Source organism: Pelecanus crispus, chromosome 8, assembly GCF_030463565.1.
Source record: "Pelecanus crispus isolate bPelCri1 chromosome 8, bPelCri1.pri, whole genome shotgun sequence".
NCBI classification, from domain to species: domain Eukaryota; kingdom Metazoa; phylum Chordata; class Aves; order Pelecaniformes; family Pelecanidae; genus Pelecanus; species Pelecanus crispus.
Genome location: NC_134650.1, coordinates 9,063,948 through 9,083,105, shown reverse-complemented (window position 1 = coordinate 9,083,105; position 19,158 = coordinate 9,063,948). Strand labels below are relative to the sequence as shown.

Below are 19,158 nucleotides of genomic sequence, written 5' to 3'. Positions count from 1 at the left end.
ACCAGCCATTCCTTTGGGAAAACCTCCTTTATGTCACCATATGGTTTACTTCTCCAAATGTCGTAATGAAAGACAAATAAACTTCCTCTCTCCAATATCAGAAGTGTGATTTAAAAACCACAAGGGCAAGCCAAAGCGGCTGTTTCTCTCTGCTCCAAAAACGTTCCTCCACTTCCTGTTCCATAAACCTTCCTGGTGTCCTGCAAATATCCCCACAAAATTACTCACCTGTAGAGATAATATCCTGATACCACTGCCAGCAGAAGGTCACTCATGCAAGTCTGTATACCTCAGTTCAGGTGTTCATTTTTAAGTTTGGCTAACCTTAAAGCAAAGTGCCCTTTAAGTGCATATCACTTTAGCCCTAAAATACTTAATCATTAACAATTTAAAGCAGAAAGGAATTTAAGTGAGTTAGACATCCTGTAATAGGCCTTTTGACTAAGGCCATTAGGAACATTTTGGTTCAGTTCAGACACCATTTATCATCCTGAGTGGAATTCACCTGAAAGGCAGGCAGCGCCTTCTGCTCTTGTAGCTATTCTCTTAAGAAAAAAAAAAAAAAAGGAAAAAAATCCATTCAGCTTTTCTGATTTCCTAAATAGCTTAAGGTTATGAATGCCAGATAGCTTCCAGCTAGGCATTTACTGCTGTCTTTAATAGCCAAAACCTATCAGAAACCTCCTGAGGCTAAATACAGAGGAGAGCATGAAAAGTAATCATTTTCTATTCCAGACCCTGGTAGGAGAAACTTGCTGAAAGAAGGTTAAAGCACTGTAGACTGGTCTCCTTACCATTTCTAACTCACCAGTTAATTATCGCAGCTTGGCCAGTTCCTTAGCCAACGTGTGGCTTCACTGACTTCAGGGCACCCACGAAAGCAGCAGAGCTACCCTGGGACCTCTGCAGCAGCATCCCCCAACACTAATGTACTTCTGGATAGCAACAGTAAATTAAGAAAAGGGCACAGCTTAGCTATTAAATAGCAACAGGGCCATAAAATAAGACATTTCAGCATCTGTATATGATTTTTAGGCTGGTGTCAACTTACAGCGATGCTCCAGTTATTCTGTGGAATAGAAAGTCTGACAGCCTTTATAAGCATGGCTCATTTTTATATGGGAAACATATAAAAATGCTGATGCATTATACTGTTGTATATAAACATGAAAAATAGCTAAGGTAAGCCAGAAAAGGTTTAAGACCTTCAAATTGTAATAGAAAAAATATCCAGCCATCTTTCTGAGTGATTACAGAAAACTACATACCTATCGAAGAACTGTGAAAGATAACAAAAAGCTGCTAGGATGGACATGTTCTCTGCTTAATTTAGTAGATTTTGAATGTCATTTCTACCAAGCCATAGTGATTTCATTGCTCTAAGTTTTAAAGACTTTTTTCCTATACAGACAGCATGGAAAGGGAATGAAATAGCTGAAACACATCTCAAAATACCTGAATATAAAAATGCCATATTCTCACATTACACTGCAAACAGTGATGTGTATTACCTCTTTCCCCTCCGCATAATTTAAACATCCATGCTACAGCATTTCTTTAACACAAGGCACGGACCATCCTGGCGCTTCAACCGCAGAAATCTGGGTACAGCTGGGCTGGCAGGTGTCAGCACAGGAAAAATATTGTATTGAAAAGGAAGGTTCATGCCTTTGATTATAACAAGATGATGTTCAGTGCCTGACTTGGCATGGCTGTGAATGATTTTTAATGGAACTAAGGCCAAGAAAGATGGGAACTTATTAATAATAAATACATCAGACCTCCTGTTACTTCTACTAGCGCACATGGATGGACAGTGAGGAAGGAATGGGTATGCTCTGAGAATACCATCGACTGCAATTTTTTAAAAACTCTTATTTACTCATTAAAACTCAACAGAGACACCTCTGATCAGACTCCTTATCCCTAGGATAAGGAAGAAGGCACAGAAAACCAGTGATCGAGCAACAGGCGCAGTAACAAAGACCACACCATGTCCATCGAGGTCATCCGTCCCTCATCCCCACGGCACAGACACGACAACCGGCTACTGCCGCGTGACTGCAGCCTGAAAGTACCGGCAACTGCTCCGCTTCCACTTTTTATCGTTTTAAAGGATTTTCACGGGGGGCTGGCAGCTTTGGTAACTGATTAGTGTGTATTACTAAGACAATTCACAGGGCTTCTATAAGCCAGAAGGAGTCACACTGGGAGATCTGCTTTCTGCTCTAAATATAGCAGCACAAGAAATGAAATCCAAGTGCCAGATTTCAGTGGGATTTCCCAGGGTGAAATGTATTGCACACATGGCTCATTAGAGACCTTTAAAATGAAAAAAAGAACTGCAGATTGGAGCGGTGTATTCCCTTCCTGGTGCTGTTTCTGAAAATATTTTGGATGAATGGTGGTCATTTCCCCACCATGACTCTCATCATCTCTCTACCCTTGTTTTTGGTAAGCATTTCAGCCAGTTCATCCAATACGAACACCAGTGATAATTGTGACTAAGCAGTGAATTTAGCCATTTAACTTCACAATTGAATGGATCAATTTTAAGAACAGGAAAACATGAAACGAGTAAAAGGAAAGAAAGAATTGAACACAACAGATTAGTTCACTCTCATTTACTGGGGTTCATGTATAATTGTCCACCATTTCAGCCTCCTGTGCCATGTTGCCAAAGCTGGGAGCCTGCTTCTGTAAGACTTCGAAGAACAGATTTGTAGTTGTTGCCAGCTATTTCTGTCCACAGAGCTCTCTTGGGTCCCTGTCTGTGTTTTGTACTGCATATATTCTCACAACATCTATGTATTTGTTTTGAAACAACAAACTTAATAGGTGAGTGAAATCCCTTAAACTTGTCACCCTCTAGATTACTACCAACCCAAAGCAACAGTCTCTTCTGTTCCCTGGGGGGGGGGGGGGAACCACCAAAACAAAACCCCCACAAAACCAGGACACACTCTTTGCAATTACCCAGATACTGTCTATATTTCAAAGTTTAAAACCCTTTCCTTCGCAGCCTGCCTTCTGGAGCATACGCTCCCAGTCTGTTCTTCTCTCATTTATAACTGTGCAACAGAAGCGATGCCATGGATTTACACCCCTGTAAGAGGAGAACCGAGTCATCCATCAAACGACTGGCTACTCCATGTTTATTTAGCATACTCTCCAGGGAAAAGGGAATTAACTGCCTTTGCATTCCCAGGCTCTGACCTCACCTGCAGAACAGATTTTCCCCCAAAGCGTAAAGCCCTTCCCTCATGCAGACTGCTCCTGTTCAGGAGTATTTTAATGCCTTCCATTTTGGTGAGTGCAAATTTCTTATGAGTCACAGCGAGTTGCTCTGGCTGGTACCTGGGAAGATGGAAAACACGACCACGGCGTTGCTCCCATGGGCGACGGAGCACAGGATGCCCCGGCTTCTGCTGCCTCGCAGGGCTCCCGACACCGCAAGCATAACAGGGGCACCGGGGTCTCTTACTGGCCTCAGTGTCCCCGTACAGAGAATTGTTTTTTCAGCCCTGAATATGTAAAAGCTCCTCATTCTCAGCTCAAAGAAAAGAGGACTGACAAGGCAAACTGTTCTTTAGAAAAGCTTCCTATTAGAAGAAGGGTGCAATGGCAATAAATGTAGCTCCACTGGAAAGAAGAAAGGAATTAAACACATCTGCCTTCTAACATACAGGGTTTTTCTTGGGCAACATATGAGACTGAATCATTTATAACACTAATAAAGACAAATATCTTTGGTCAATAGGTCTTGACAGGTAACTTCAAATAAAGATGAGATCTGCCTTATAATCCATACCTGCTGGTGAACTGAATCGTTCTCCCTTCCAGACAATGCAGTTTACTGTAAAACCGCAGCAGAATTGCTGAGATCCACCCAATCTTCCTATAACCCAGGCATGAGCTGCTCAGGCTAAGGTTCCTCCCCTGCACAAGATCCAAGGCTTTGCTGCAAACCTTCTGTCAGTCTCTGCTGATGACCTCTCTCTCTCTAAGTGCGTGCTTTATTCAGAAGTGGTTTGCATGCACAAATATAAAACTAGCAGGAATGCCCTTTCTAGTGTGCAAGGGAAGTAAAGACTGTAGAAGGCATCTGATTTCCTAGTTTCCCAGAACAAAATTCTTTAATGTCATTTTGAAAGATTAAATATTTGTTGTCAGAAACAATACCACCCTACTAAATAATCTGAATCAAAATCAGCACCTACACATCTATATGACTTGCACCTACACGAAATACAAGTTATTTCAGGGCTCTGCATACAGAACTAAAGTACTTTTTTTTCTTTTTCCTAAAATGAAGAGGTGCACTTTGCCAAGCATGTTTGCTTGCTAAGAAATAACAGATGCAGGTCACACATGTTTTCACGTATTTAACTGTAGCTGCAACTTCAAAAAATATGACAAATCTACTGCTGACAAACAATGACATTTCCATTTCGGACTCACCTGTAGCCCTCTAAGAGGTCACTTTGAAAGATTTCAGTCCATCTAGACATTTTATGTGTTTCAGCGTACATTAAAGAGAACCTTCAAGACAATAAAAAGCAGAAATCAGACGCATATTCCCGCTGACTTGTGTGATATGAGGCATTAATGAACAATGTAAGAACACAGGAAGGCAGAACGCTCTCATGTTTTTCAACACATTGTATCTTCAGCAGAGAGAATAAACAGAAAATGGCCAGGTCTGCTGCTACAACATACGCTTTTATTTTTGTCATGCCTGTTTTCAGATCTGTAATGCAAGGAGGGATTTTAATAGAGCCGAAGGGTGCAATCACAGCGACCGTGCTGCCAGAAGCGGCGTGGAAACGCTGATAGTCGTAATTAGGCAGAATGTGTAATTGAAGTGCTGCACGCTTGAAGCGTTGGCTTTGAAGCGAGGTGCTGCGCTCCTCCCCAGACACGGCACCCACAGGCTCCCATCAGACCCCTCCGGCCACAGCTCACCTCTCGGCACCGAATGGGCACCGCAGCCCCTCAGCGAGAGGAGCAGGACTGGTTCCTAACGCCCGTGCCACAGACGGGTGGTTTGCAAAATGTCATGCCTGCTTGAGGGGAACGCACTCCATGCACCAGAATTACCAGGGCAGGGCGCTGGCAAGCATCCTAGAAAAGGTTGCCCAAGCCCATACTCCCATGTCGACACCAACTACCAAACTATAAACAGTTTGCCATGAGAAAGATCCACTTCTTGCAGCAAGAAAGACTAAGCCTGTGGCCTTGGAGCGCTGCGCAGGTGCAGGAGCAGGGAGATGCTTCCAAGCCAGAGGCAGTGCCTGTGCTCAGCCCCGCACACCTGGACCTGGCAGAGACCCTCTGCCGTGCTTCGCAGGACACACTAAGTCAAAAGGCTTGTAATCTTTTCCTAGACTCACCAAAATACCCCTGGAAGTCAACAAGAACTGTACAAAACCAGAAACCTGTGATGGAGATGAAACCACCAGGATGACTTAGGCAAGACACGTGCACCTGCACCCCCTGCGCCCATCCGCGTGGGACACCGTCACACGGCACGGCCAGTTCGGGAGGACGGACTGTGCCCTTGGGCTTCTCACAAACACACCACAAGCCAGGCTTTTGAGTAATTAAACTTTAATTTTAACCGGTTAACCCACACTGAGGAATCATTTATGAGGACCCTCAGTCACCTTAATTGCATAAGGATAAAATAATTTTCAGGGACCCCATGTGTGGGAGCAAACTTTTCAGGTTTAAGGGTTTTTTTTCTTTTCCTGTGGTGGGGTGGAAACTCTAAAGACTTCAATTAGAAGCAATTACTGGAGATGTAGAGGCTTCTCCGAGGTTAAGCCACCCTTCATTTTCTCAAGAGAAGCCTTTAATTAAATGCAAATAATCACAAATTTCATATAGCGGATTGCCATAATTTCACTATTAGTTACTGGATCTCATTTAAAAAGGAAAGAGGTGGGCAGTAGTGCTGGGCGGACGCGAAGTAATGAGAACTCAAGAGGTCAAGGCTGAACTACCTGCGTAAATCTATTCCTCTTCTATAAATCTGTCTGCAACCACATCATTTCAGTGTTAGCAGGTTGTCCTTCATGCAAGTGCACTGGAGTGTAGTCCCATAGAAACTCGGGCCTCAATACAAATAATTACCTCGGTCCATCTTACTGTTGACCACGGCAGCAAAGGCAGGATGGGTAATGGGGAAGATGTAATTAAAGTGGAAATGACCAGAACTAAAATGCAAGCTATGATGAATTCAAATGGGATATTCAAGCTCATCTCCATAGCAGAGCTCTGGAAGAACAGGCACATGAAATGGCAGCAAGTATTTTAAACACATCTATCAAATCAGGTATGGTAGCGTCTGCAGGAGGGGTGGGGAAAGACAGACTCCACACAACACAAGGTCTGTAATTCTGTCCTCAAAACTGTCAGTCTTTAGAGCAGGTTCTGACAATTACAGAAGGTACATAAAGTAAATGCATACAACTGCAGAGAGAATAAGCCACTTTTTCCTTACTCCTTTTGTTTAGCCAAACACAAGCTTATCACAGCTAATGGGCGGCAGTTAGCCCACAAGCTGGGGCTTCACCCAAAGAAGGTGAAGGTTGCTCTTGCTCAGTACTTTGCACTTGCACAGTCATTGACAGTTTAAGAGAGCACCTCCTCTATCCCCTTTCCACGGATTATGCTACAACCCAAGATGCAAACCAGCACGGGTTCAGGAGCAAACACCAAGAAACATTTTAAGAAGCAGCTTTCTGAAAAGCTGATGGCTTTGCAGTTCCAGGACAAGCTGAAAGACGCATGGAGGCTACTCCAAGCAGCACCTTAGCCTTCGGCAACCATGCAGAAGACGTGCTTCAGAAGAATTATATTTTTGTTATAGCAATGGCTGCTAGGTTTTCAAAGCTGAGAAGATTGTTGCTCTCTGCCATGCAGAATTCAGGAGGGATGTCAGAAAGCTCAGAAGCAAAAAAAGTGCAAGGCACAAGAGAAGAAGCAGTGGAAAACGTGCTCTATGGCTCAGCTTGGCACATCATTTCTGTGTGGATTCCCAAATTAAATCATTTCTCCTACTGTACTGTGAGAATATGGGGAGGGATCAGATTGTAAGCTATTCAGAGGACTAACTGATTATCGGCATTTTAGCAGCGAGCTTGTTTTTGTTCTTTCGCACATTTATAATAATACCTTTTACATGTTCTCTAAGAGACAAATCTCTCTCTGCTTCAGAACTGCTAGTCTGAAGATCTTTTGTTGGCACTGAGACGAATGTTAATGTGAAATATCTTACTTCTTCAGATGAAAGAGAAGCCGAGAACAATCCCCTCTGGAGGGAGGTGGCAGAAGGCAGGATCTGGGATCAAGAGTTTATGACTCCCCCCCTCACGTAGCCCACCCATGCCCTCCTCGCTGTGCGCTGGGCCCTGCTGCTATCGCACCGCGGAGCAGCTCCTCCCAGTCTGGTAACGCTTCCCATCGCAGTCCCCGCAGCACAGGGGGGATTTGGGGCACCAGCAGATGCGACACCGTTCACATGCAGAAACGCCTTGAAATGAAGCGTTTTTCCAGAGACCAAATGCTTGACCTCACATCACAAACCACCCAAATCCCTGCTACTCTCCTCCCTTCTCCATCTATTTTGGTCCCTCCGTTCTTGGAGGGGCCAAACAAAGCCGTAATTTATTTTTAATGCAGCAATATATTTTCCTGCTGTGAAGATATGCAGGAGACTGGCTATTGAGGCTCGACAGCGTGGCCCATACAGCAAATCTGCCAGATGATGTTTTGCCTCTATGTATGCACCGAACTGCAAGTATGAGGAGAGGGGTGTTGCTGAGTTTCCGACAGCCTCCTTCAAATCGGTAGTAGTACTAACCAAGAGTTAGTGCTGAGTATCTGGATTTCAGGGCTAAATTCTCAGGTGTCTGGTAGGAAAACAGCACCAATAAAAGCTTTTTTCTGGTATGGGGACATTTATAATATCTCTTATTCCTGGTGAGTAGTAAGTACAGAGCTTATGCAGCAGCTTCCTCCTCAGCAGGGATACTAATAAATGAGATTGCTTTCTTCTGCCTCTGAAAAATAAAGAAACTAAATACGTTTGAGATATTCCCATCTCCTGGACATGTACTTCTGTTCAGATGCCTTGAGTATGAATGGTAGCTTAGAAACAATTGAGAAGTGAGAGCTGGAAGCTTTTCCATCGAGATGGAAGTAAGACGTAAGTCTCAGTTCTTGACGAAACCCAACCCAAAATATTTGAGGGAAAAGGACCATCTGCCATTGTAACACTCTGTACACCATAGGCTGCCTTGTGCAATAGTCGAAGAAAAACCTAAATGACTGCAGTGCAGCATATCCAGTTTGGTTTAGGCGTACTACTGCAAGACTTACTATTTCACTACTTCCTTTGCTCCCACGACATATCTGTAAGCATATCCAATGCCATGGCAGCCTCCAAAAAATGCAATGGTTCAGCAGAGAATAGAGACAGTGAGGTAAAAATATGGGGTCCTTTCATCACTTTTTGGTAACAAGGAAGATAAAGGCCTTATATGCCTATGCTGGCTGAGAAAATGTGGTATTAGGATAATAAAAATGAAATATTATCAGAAACTTAGTTTCCAGAGGTGTAGCACTAGAAAAACCTGATGCATTGTAACTCAGCAAGTCATCAGTACCAAAGGCTTGACACTCTGGAGGATGCAACAATGAAGGGGCCAAAGTTGTAATAATATCATGCAATAGCTTATTAAAAGTGACTACATTATTCTAAGCTCCAAACGAGTGAAGGCACATAAAGTACTATATGTATCTTAAAAAAGGTAAGTAATCCCAATTGCTTTTCATACAGAAACAGAAACTTTCTAGGAATGAAATTCAGATCTCTAAGAAGAGTAAAAGAAAAGCATAACATTTTTTCCTCAATCCAGGAGGAAATTAGAATTTACTGTAAAAAACCTGCAAATAAAAAGCATTACGGTGAAGGGGTTGATCCACTGGTGTCAACGTCAAGATTCCTACTAAATTCCAGGGGATAAGGGTTTCACAGAAACTTTTTAATAGTACAGTCAGTCACAGTATTGCTGGTGTTGTCAGACCTCTATACGATTAACATCTTTATATCAGAAAATGCAGTCCATGTGAATGAGGAAAGAAGGGAAATACACAGAGCTGTTGGGTCATGCAAGCAGTCTCAAAACAATTACTTGTTTTATAAATAGAGCAACATGAATTAGGATGGAAAAGTGCACAATTTTCTATGCGTGTGTGTGTGAGGGAAAGAGATTGAAAAAAAGAACTTCACTCTTTCCTCAATAAGGATATAGTAATATTAATTCTAACTCTAAACAATTTTAGCTGACTGATTACAGCGGCACGACAAAGCAGAAGCTGAAAAGCAGATCAGATTTCTTTCCCATGTTGGCCTTACCATTGCACCTAAAGAGACCCCAGAGAAATCATGAAAAAGGAATATAAACTGCACAGTCATTTTCTTCTGAGGCAATTCTTAGTTTTAAAAAAATGTAGAACAAAGCCAATTCCTTTAAATCCTTAATAAAAGAATCCTGCCTGTTAGGGCCATGAGTTTTCCTAACTCTAATCCATCTTTACTCCTGTGTTATTACCCTACTGTTTTCCTGTAATTAAAATGTGGCAGGTAGTTTACACACAAGAGGGAGTAATTGTATTGGAAATAACTGTTCATAACCAAACTTTAAAAGCTCATTTTTCTTATCAACTTTTAATACAGAAAGATAATAATGTTTAGCATTTGTGCCACCTACAGCAGCATTTTGTCTCTCTAAATTGCTAACATTTCATTCAACGATGCTAAAACATACTAACGCAGCCTGCAGCAAAAAAAAAGGAAAAATCTGAACAATCACAGTATTTTTTTCCTGTTCAATTGAAATCATAAAATATGGTTGAACCTCATGCTAAAGGATCCAAACCTTCAAAAAACCTTGCATGATTCTGGAAGGAGAACAGAGTTTGCACGTGCTGCGGTTAGGGAGCACCCCAACCTCAGCCCGACCAGGCCAGGAAGGGAAGATTGCCCCTTCTCTGCATCCTAAGGAAGATGGAACGAGGTGGGTCATTACCTGCCCCTTTATCCACTGCACTTCCGCAAAGGTGCACACATAGAAGGCACAAGCAGTCTGCATGGATTTGCACAGATCTGGAAGTAATACACGCTCTCCTGGCTTGGAGGAAGATGTTAACTTCGGCTCATGAAGGGCCTCCTGAATACCAAAGTTGCAGAATATTTTCCTTACAAAGCCTATTCTGGAGCCTTCATTTTGGATGATTCTTAGAAGACAGTTCTCCAAGAATTTCAAGCTTTGAAAGGTGACTGACTAGGGGAAAAATATTATTTATTATTTCTTACGGCCTAGTAGAACCTGCCAATATATAGGACTACAGGATGCCATATGCAAAGAGCCTCTGTCCCAAAGAGCGCACAATCCAAACCATGCAAACAGGCAGCCATGGATACAAACACCAGGGAAGGGCAAAGGAAAAGCAAAGGATCCTTGGTGGTTTGATGGGCAGACAAGTAGGTGGACATTTGCCATTCAAATGCAACCACAACAGGACACAGTTTTTGGCTCTGCTGTTTAGAGGTCTTCCTGCTGCCTAGGAGGCAATAAAGGGGTACTAACGGGTAATGCTTTAGACTCCTAACACTGTTTAAAATACAAGGCATTGTATGTTAACCTTGTGGAAAGAGGTTGTGCTGGCTTTGGCTGGGATAGAGTTAATGTTCTTCATAGTAGCTAGTACAGGGCTATGTTTGGGATTTGTGCTGGAAACTGTTGATAACACAGGGATGTTTTAGGTGTCGCTGAGCCGTGCCTACACACCAGCGAGCAGGCTGGGGGTGCATGAGAAGTTGGGAGAGGACACAGCTGGGACAGCTGACCCCAGCTGACCCAAGGGGTATTCCATACCATCTAGCATCATGCTCAGCACGTAAAGCTAGGGGAAAGAGAAAGAAGGGGGAGACATTTGGAGTGATGGCGTTTGTCTTCCCCAGTCACCATGACGCGTGATGGAGCCCTGCTTCCCTGGAGATGGCTGAACACCTGCCTGCCAATAGGAAGCAGTGAATGAAGGCCTTGTTTTGCTTTGCTTGTGTGCATGGCTTTTGCTTTACTTATTAAAGTGTCTTTATCTCAACCCACGAGTTTTCTCACTTTTACCCTTCTGATTCTCTCCCCCATCCCACTGGGGGGGAGCGGGCGAGCGAGCGGCTGGGGGGTGCTTGGTTGCTGGCTGGGGTTAAACCATGACACAGATCAATGCACTGTCATTGCCCATTACCTGAACCTTCTGAGCCTTGTAATGTTTAAAGTAAGAATATTGGTTTGCTGTGTTTATGTAAGCACATCTTTTGTTGTAATATTCAGAAACTAATACAACAGGAAGCTTTTAAAAAACAGCTTAAGCTCACTAGTAATAGCCGAAATAGAGATCCCCAGCACATCATAGGCATACAGCATAAAAGATGCATGTGCTTACGTACACAGTCACGGGCGATCTTACTGCTAAAGAGCTACATCACTGCATGCTAATGCAGGTGGACCATAAAGAGGAAGGTTGTTAAGAGCTCTGGTTCCAGCCTTGTAATTAGATAGGCACGTCCAAACCCTTGCGGGGGCTGTGCCAGCCTCAGCTGAGCTCTGCACAGCTCGAGGTTGAGCCCTCCACCACGCAGGCGTGACAGCAGGATACAGCCCAAGCCTGTGCTGGACCTGCAGACTGAGAGGCTGAGTCACATACACAGCCCGCAGGCATTAGGGGCTTTTTTTTTCCCCACAAACCCAATATGTGCAAACCATGTATTTCTACCAGGCTTGTCCAAGATTGGTAGATCTGGGGTTGTTTAGCCTGGAAAAGAGGAGGCTGAGGGGAGACCTTATTGCTCTTTACAGCTACCTGAAAGGAGGTTGTAGTGAGTTGGGTGTTGGTCTCTTCTCCCAAGTAGCTAGCGATAGGACAAGAGGAAATGGGCTTAAGCTGCGCCAGGGGAGGTTTAGACTGGAAATTAGGAAAAATTTCTTTATGGAAAGGGTGGTCAGGCATTGGAACAGGCTGCCCAGAGAGGTGGTGGAGTCCCCATCCCTGGAGGCGTTTAAAAAACGGGTAGATGTGGCACTTCGGGATATGGTTTAGTCTGGTCTACCCTTGATTAGTCTAGAGTGGGCTTGGTAGTGTAGGTTAATGGTTGGACTGGATGATCTTAAAGGTCTTTTCCAACCTAGATGATTCTATGATTCTATGATTCTAAGATCTGAACAAAGTGGAGCTCCCTTTTCCTATATATCATCAGAAAGTTGCGTGCTCGATGGTGGTTTCTACCTCAGTTAGGTTAGGCCACCTTCAGGGTGCATTTGGGTGTCAACCAAAATTGGTGGCTTTGGTCCAGATTCATTCCGTGGTTTGGCTAAAGATCGAAGCAAGGTTTAGAGGTAGCAACCTTCACAGATGTTCCCACAGTCCCAGAGCAGCGTAGCGCTGATGTAAATGAACTGGATAAATGGACCTAGCTATGGGAACCAGCTGTGGGACAGGTAGATGATATTTGAGGTCCCCTCCAGGCCTGTTTTTCATACAGCCTGTGCCTGATAAAGGCATTTAAAACAAATCGAGGATCAAATACTACATGAGAACTGAATGACTGTGCCAGAGGATAGACTAGACAGCAACCAACTGGCCCCGTGATAATGTGACACTGCTTTGACAGCCTCCTGTAAAAAGCAATAGCCACACATAAACTTGTTTAAGCCTTGAACGTTCAGATGAAAGCAAAACCTAGAATAAATTAGTGACACCTGGCTTATTAAAAGCTATGAATTGGAAGCTTACGGCTTGATTTTACAGGAGTTGTCTCCTGGAGCACGAGCCAGTGGGGCACGCAGAGGGGAGAGAAAGGGAGTTCAGGGTGTGATGCGGAAGTGGAGTGGATGGGTACTGCTACGATGTGCATGTGAAGGCAGGTTTTTTTTTCCGCAAGATTGTCTTGCTTCATCTTCTCCTACCTTCTCCACTCCCTATTATCAGCATTTAAAACACCCCTGAGTTTTCTTGAGCAGGTTTCTGTGCTCATTAAAATACTGTGAGCACTTATTGGTTATAATGAGCACTCATTAAATTCCGGTAAGTGCCAGGACTGTCCTGTGGAGTTGAACAGACTCAGGTTCTGGGAGGAGAGCTCAGGGGTGGGAAGATACTGGAAATACTGCATTTTCCACAAGAACAGAACTACAAACTTTCCCCTTCTTTTTTGCTCTGCAAGCACTGGGGTAACTCAGACCTGCTAAGCAGCAGCTATTGCTTACTGAGTACTCGAATCTTCCCCTGCCCCAGAAGGACTCTCAGTTCCTCTTATCAGAGCAAGAACAAATTAAAGATTTTTCCATATTTGCATCTCCTCATTTGAGAATTTTCCTACATTTGTTATTTAGAGATAAAAGTCTGCCTCTAAAAATTCACTTAGCAAAGTGGTTTTCTCAGCCTCAGGGAATGGTGCAGGAGGGATTGCAGAGCAGGATCCAAAGCAGCTGGCGAGGCTGTAGGAGCAGCAGGAGATGAGGAGATGAATGGGTGCATACCAGGGCAAGGATCACGTTTTAAATGCCCTGTTCTTATATTTCTTTCCAATTGGCTGTGTCAGAGACGCACACCCTGACTCGTGTGGCCATGCCTATAACTATAAAGCAGTTCCTGCTGCAGGATTCAGTGCTACCATCTGTGTTTTTATCACCAAATGCTGTTCATTGTCTACTAACATTAGAAGATATGAATTAACTAAAACCATATACAAATATACTTTACCCTGGACTAATCCCCAGAGAGTCACAGAGGGTAAGTGACTATTTAAGGAAACTGAATCAGACAAGCGCTTGAAGATCAGTGCATCCCCAAAAAAGCCAGTGTTACATCCTAGTGGGGCGGAGATAGCTGCTGGAAGGGGGAGGTTTCTGTATCCCTAGGAGATGACCCCTCTGGAGATGGCCTGCAAAATGCAATGCATCAGGAGCAGGCTGTGAGGGAGAAAGGACCAGAGAAGTTCGCCTGGCTTCCAAAGCAGCTTGCAGAGAGTAGACTGACCACCACCAAATAGCAGAAAGCATGGGACTGACATACCGAGGTTATGTTATTCTAAAGAAATAAAATTGCATTCCTGAAAAGTGGGAATCTGAAATTATTTTGTGCTTGGGCTGATACCCATACCACTGCCTGTATGATCAGCATATGACCAAGTCTTCCATTACCTCAGAAATATCTACTTTTCAACTACATTAATCTAAAGACCACAATTCAGCACAAAATATATATTGAAATGGCATCAATTTCCCAAGATTAAATAACTGGTCTGGTTAAGCATTAATTGCTCTAGTTTGGCTCACTCTTCACCCACTCGCAGGAGCTTTTTGTGGATTACTGCTTTATAATTGCTTGCTCCCTAAGCACACATGCATCGCAATCTTCTGCACACCTTGACAGCATCCTGGTTAGAGAAAATGAATGCTACACGTTCCCCTGACACAGCATTTTGTCTGCTGGATACTGTAAGTCAAAGATTGTTTATTCAACTTCTCATGGCCCATTAATGACATAATGTTGGACACAGCTGTTCAGGGCTTCACAAGACCAAAGCAGAGAAAGAAAAGCTGGGAGACTTCAGACACACTGCTCACATCAGCAGCTGGGATGTCCCTGAAAGTGGTCTAGGGGAATTTAGCCTTACAGCTCTCTCATGAAGTAAATCCAGGATTAAAGCCCCAAACTTAGTTTCTCCTGAAGACTCAAATAACTCCATCTGACCAAGATGGCAATGACTGCTTTGAAGAAGAGGGGACCAAACATTTCATTTGCATTCTGCTTGGCCAAATTATCTACTGAAAAACTAGGACCTGCCATACATAAAGGCTCACCAGCCCTGGCAGTGGGGCATGACTGGTTCATCACGTCCTGACTTTCAGCGTGTTTGAGCAGGAGAGGTGAAGCTCATCCTGTAAAAAGGCAATTCAAGGTCAAGGCACCTCTCAAAAAGAGTCTGAACAGAGTTCAAGTGACGCACAGAGTTCCATACCCAGAAGGCACCACCTGCCCCAGTGCAACCGAACTCCCAGTACGGCTGCCCAACATTTCTCTAGGGGCTCGTGGAAAGCTAAGCCTGGCCAGGGGGTCTGTGCAGCAAGGGAGTGCTGCTGGCAGGACTGACGTGCACCAACCACAGCACGAGGATAAAGATATGCTCCACCTAATACCACCCCCAGAGAGCCACTCTGGAAATTTTATTTTTCTTCATGAAGCTTCTGGAACCGCATCGAATTTTCCCTAAGAAAAAGGCAAATGCAAGTTTCTCCACTTCCCAGTCATGGAGAAAAGCAGAAAAAGTGTAAGAGAAAGTCTCAAACCCATCCCCACACCCCATTTCAAAATACCCCATTTCATTAATTTTAAAACACTTTATAACACAAAACTGGGGGAGGGTAGTGTATATTGCTTACATATATACATGTATATACATAGCAGGTAGGAGGAACATGATTTGCAACGCCGAGCTGACTCCTCAGCTTGGCAATACTGCAGACATCTCCAGCAGAAAAAGATCATTGGGTAAATTTGTTCCTCCCTGTAATAACGGCTACCCATAGCAACTAAAATACCCTGTTATCAAAGCTGTATCTGAATTCATGCTCAAAGGAAAGACCATCACCCTCCCTCATCTTCCCAGACTTTTCAGGGTAACCCCTACTTACAATTGTGAAGTTCATAACCTTCAGAATCCAGATGGTCATAGCAAGGTTCACCAGGATTAAAATCATTAGGAGCAGCACAAAGAAATAGAGGCATCTCTTCCTCCAGCCATAAATCCCCACTTTGTATACCTGGGGTCCTTCCGAGGTCTGCATGGTGCTCCGGTGCGCGTACTGTTCCTGAGGCATCTGAAATGATCACAAAGAAATAACCACGTGTATTAAGCGGCAGGAGAAAGCCGACGATAAGAACTGCTTGTGTGTGTGGCTCTTAGAGGGTTTTGGTTTTTTTCTTTTCAGAGTTTACCAGCTGGGCAGCGTCTCTTTCAATATCTCAGTTCTGCATTATTTTTCTTTCTGCTTACTGTATGCAGCAACATACCAAAAGAAAATTTTATGTGTTACATGTGAATATATATTTATAAATACACGTAAGCACACTGTCTAAAGGTATCCTATGGAGATCACTCTCGAGTGACTCTGTTCACCGCCCCAGGTTTTGCAAGGCAGGCACTCCAGGGCCTCTAAGGATCCTGAGGGGAAAATTTTGCATGCGTTTGGTAAAAGCAGTTGAGTTCAGCAGTTTGAAGATGCAATATTACTTCTCAGAGGCTTTAATTTTAAAAAAAGAAAAAAAAAAAAAATCACCTCAAACAAAATCATACCTTCCAGCCAAAGGAAGAAGGCAAAGGGGAAATGTTTGTTTTTATCCCTTCCTGCACCCCAGTCTTTCTTAACCAAGTAAACCTGAAGCACAAGGTTCTCCAGCTGCCACATTCCTAACAAATTATCCCCAAATATCTATGCTGGTTTAACAAGGACTCTGATACCCTGGGTAGTCATAGCATGCTGGGACAACACCGGGGGCCAAAACCAAGGCAAGAGGGAAGGAAGGAAAGCTGATGCTGAGGAAAGCAGTGTGCCAGCATCCCCGGGAAGAATTTGCTTTACAGTTCCCCGTGGTGAGCACCATCCCCACTCCTACACCCCAGTGCCCAGCTGGCTCCGGGCAGTCAGGGCTCTGGCTGCCCCCACCGTGGATGGAAAGAGAGGGGTGCTTTTAAATGGCACTGCAACCGGCTGGGACGGGGGTCTGGAATGCAGCCACCGCACAACGGTTGCGTGTGAACGGCTGCACACACACGGGGTTGTGATTGTGGAGGCATTTCGTGCCACATCAATGAAAGTATTCACCTTCTTGCCCTTCACATTTGGGGTGCGGAAAGCCACTTCCATGGGCTACCCCCAGGGATCAGTTTCTTATGTTTTCAGACTTTTTTGATGCACAGACTGATGATATCATAGCATCTCTAATAACACATAGTTTGCTGAATGTTTTGCATTTTAGACTCTAGACAAATAAACTGCCACCAAACGCGTTCTTGCACTACTGATTCAACACCATGGGCTTCTTCCTCAGGGTATCTGGCATCAATGTTTGTATTCAGTGAATTACAAAATTCAAATAACAGGGGAAACAATGCGACTTCCACTCTGTGGGTGTGTGATCCATGAGGGCAGAATGAGACAATGGTAGAAATTAGATGCTCATTGATAGCAGCTTATGTTTGTTTACCATGAATTTCCTGGTTTTTTCCTTACTTTTTTGCTAATAGCTTCATACTCCAGTATCTAATAAAATACAGTGTGCAGTCGACAGTGGTGCAGAGCCCATTGCAGGCTGATGCAAGGTGAGTTTCTTCATGGCATAACTTTTATTCCAGTAGCATTGCACTAGGGATGAAGTTAACACTTTATATTTGCTGCCCCAAAGAAAATTTTTGAAAAATAACAACAAATGAGGTGGTACTACCATTTTCCTCTCAGGTTTCTGAACCATGGCATTTTTAAGCATTTTTTCCCGTTACACACTTGAGGGCTACAGCCCACCCAGGAAAAAAGCAGGTCAGACTTGTGCAACAGCGAGGTGCTGCTAAGGACACCCGTAAGAGGAGACCCTGGGCACCACTGCTGCCCATTTGCAGGCAGCTGCCAGGCTGAGCTCCCTCCTTTCCAATGAAGGTGCTGCCTGCACTCGCTAAACTAAAACTAGAACAAGGCAAGCTTCAGCCAGCCCATCCATGCCTCCAAGCCCGCCTGCATTTTCCAGCTTTCTCAGCTGGTCTAAAAAAGGGATCTCGCATCCCACCACAAACCTTGCCTCATTTAAAACCTCAGACTACCCCAGCCCCAGCTAATGCCACGAAGATCTGCAACATCAATTAATGCAGACAATCATATCCCGTCAGGAGGAGCCAACAGCTCATGGCAAATAAGCCTGTTCTTAATACGGGTTGGCTCGGCCAGGTTAGCCAACGTGCATTAAAAGTACATCACCGAAGAAAGGTGTGTCTGAAAGAATAGTTTTGAACAGTGCAACTGGGCTCACCATAAATCACTTCCACTGTTCAGACCAGCTCGGGTATGTATCTCTATAGCGCAAAACCACCCGAAGCCCAGGAAGACCCGTAGCTTTTACCAAGGCGGAGCAAAGCAAGTTGCTTACAAGAGATCCAACTCAGTCTTCACCAGTATTTTTGCTCACAGATGCCAAGTCAGCAACTGTGGAGGGCTTTGCAGCACAGAGCTCATCAGAGGGAGGAGCGGGGTCACCAACGAGTACATGCACTTGGAGAAAAACAGTCCTTTTTACACTGGTACAACCACTCCGATCTGTGCAAAGGGAAAACTTAAACAACAATAAATTACAGAGTTTCCACTACCTGGGGGAAATTATAACCACAACTACTGTGCAGTCAAGGATTTTATTGCCTAATATTTTAACAGGGGATCCTGAGAGCACATATTAAATGCAGCCTCTCCCTTGGAGAAAATGAATAAATTGCATCTCTAACCCTCTTAAATCATGGAAGAGGTTTGACCAATAAGAAACAATATGAAATACCCAGCTCAAAATATCTCTTTATTGCAAAACTTGTTTATTCTCTTCATTTCTTTCCTGGTCTCTCTCTCCTTTTTTCTTTCTTTTTTTTTTTTTTTTTCACTTGCAATCTCTAGGATGGAAAAAATGGCATATCCAGCTGGGGCAAAACTTTGCAGACATCAAAAGAATTTGTAGGAACAGAACATAACCACAAAGAGCAACTTGCGTCCAGACAGCAGCCTGATTTTGAGAATTTCTCTGGTTCCAATAAAATATTTAGCTCACAGCTGCCTTAACAGAGATAGAGCAACCAAAGTACTGCAACATGCACGATGAGCATGACTTAGTAATACAGCATAAATGTATAACAAGAAAATAACTTGGGAATCATAGATGGCATGTTCTTGCTATACAAGCTCTCACACAGCTACATTTAAAGCTATGTATGATTTCTAGCTAGCATTTCCCCCCTGAATTGTGAATACCAAAAGAAAATGCTCGTGTCTGTAG

The 19,158-nt window shown here is 43.8% G+C and overlaps 1 protein-coding gene across 1 annotated transcript in view; it reads right to left on the bottom strand.

The window, feature by feature from the left end:
* Positions 1 to 15,953, bottom strand: part of SGCD (sarcoglycan delta) — a 131,768-nt gene extending 115,815 nt beyond the window's left edge. The window contains exon 1 of the mRNA XM_009493647.2: positions 15,768 to 15,953. Coding sequence (XP_009491922.1) covers positions 15,768 to 15,953 — 186 coding nt within the window. The remainder of the gene's footprint in view (positions 1 to 15,767) is intronic.
* Positions 15,954 to 19,158: the final 3,205 nt, after the last annotated feature.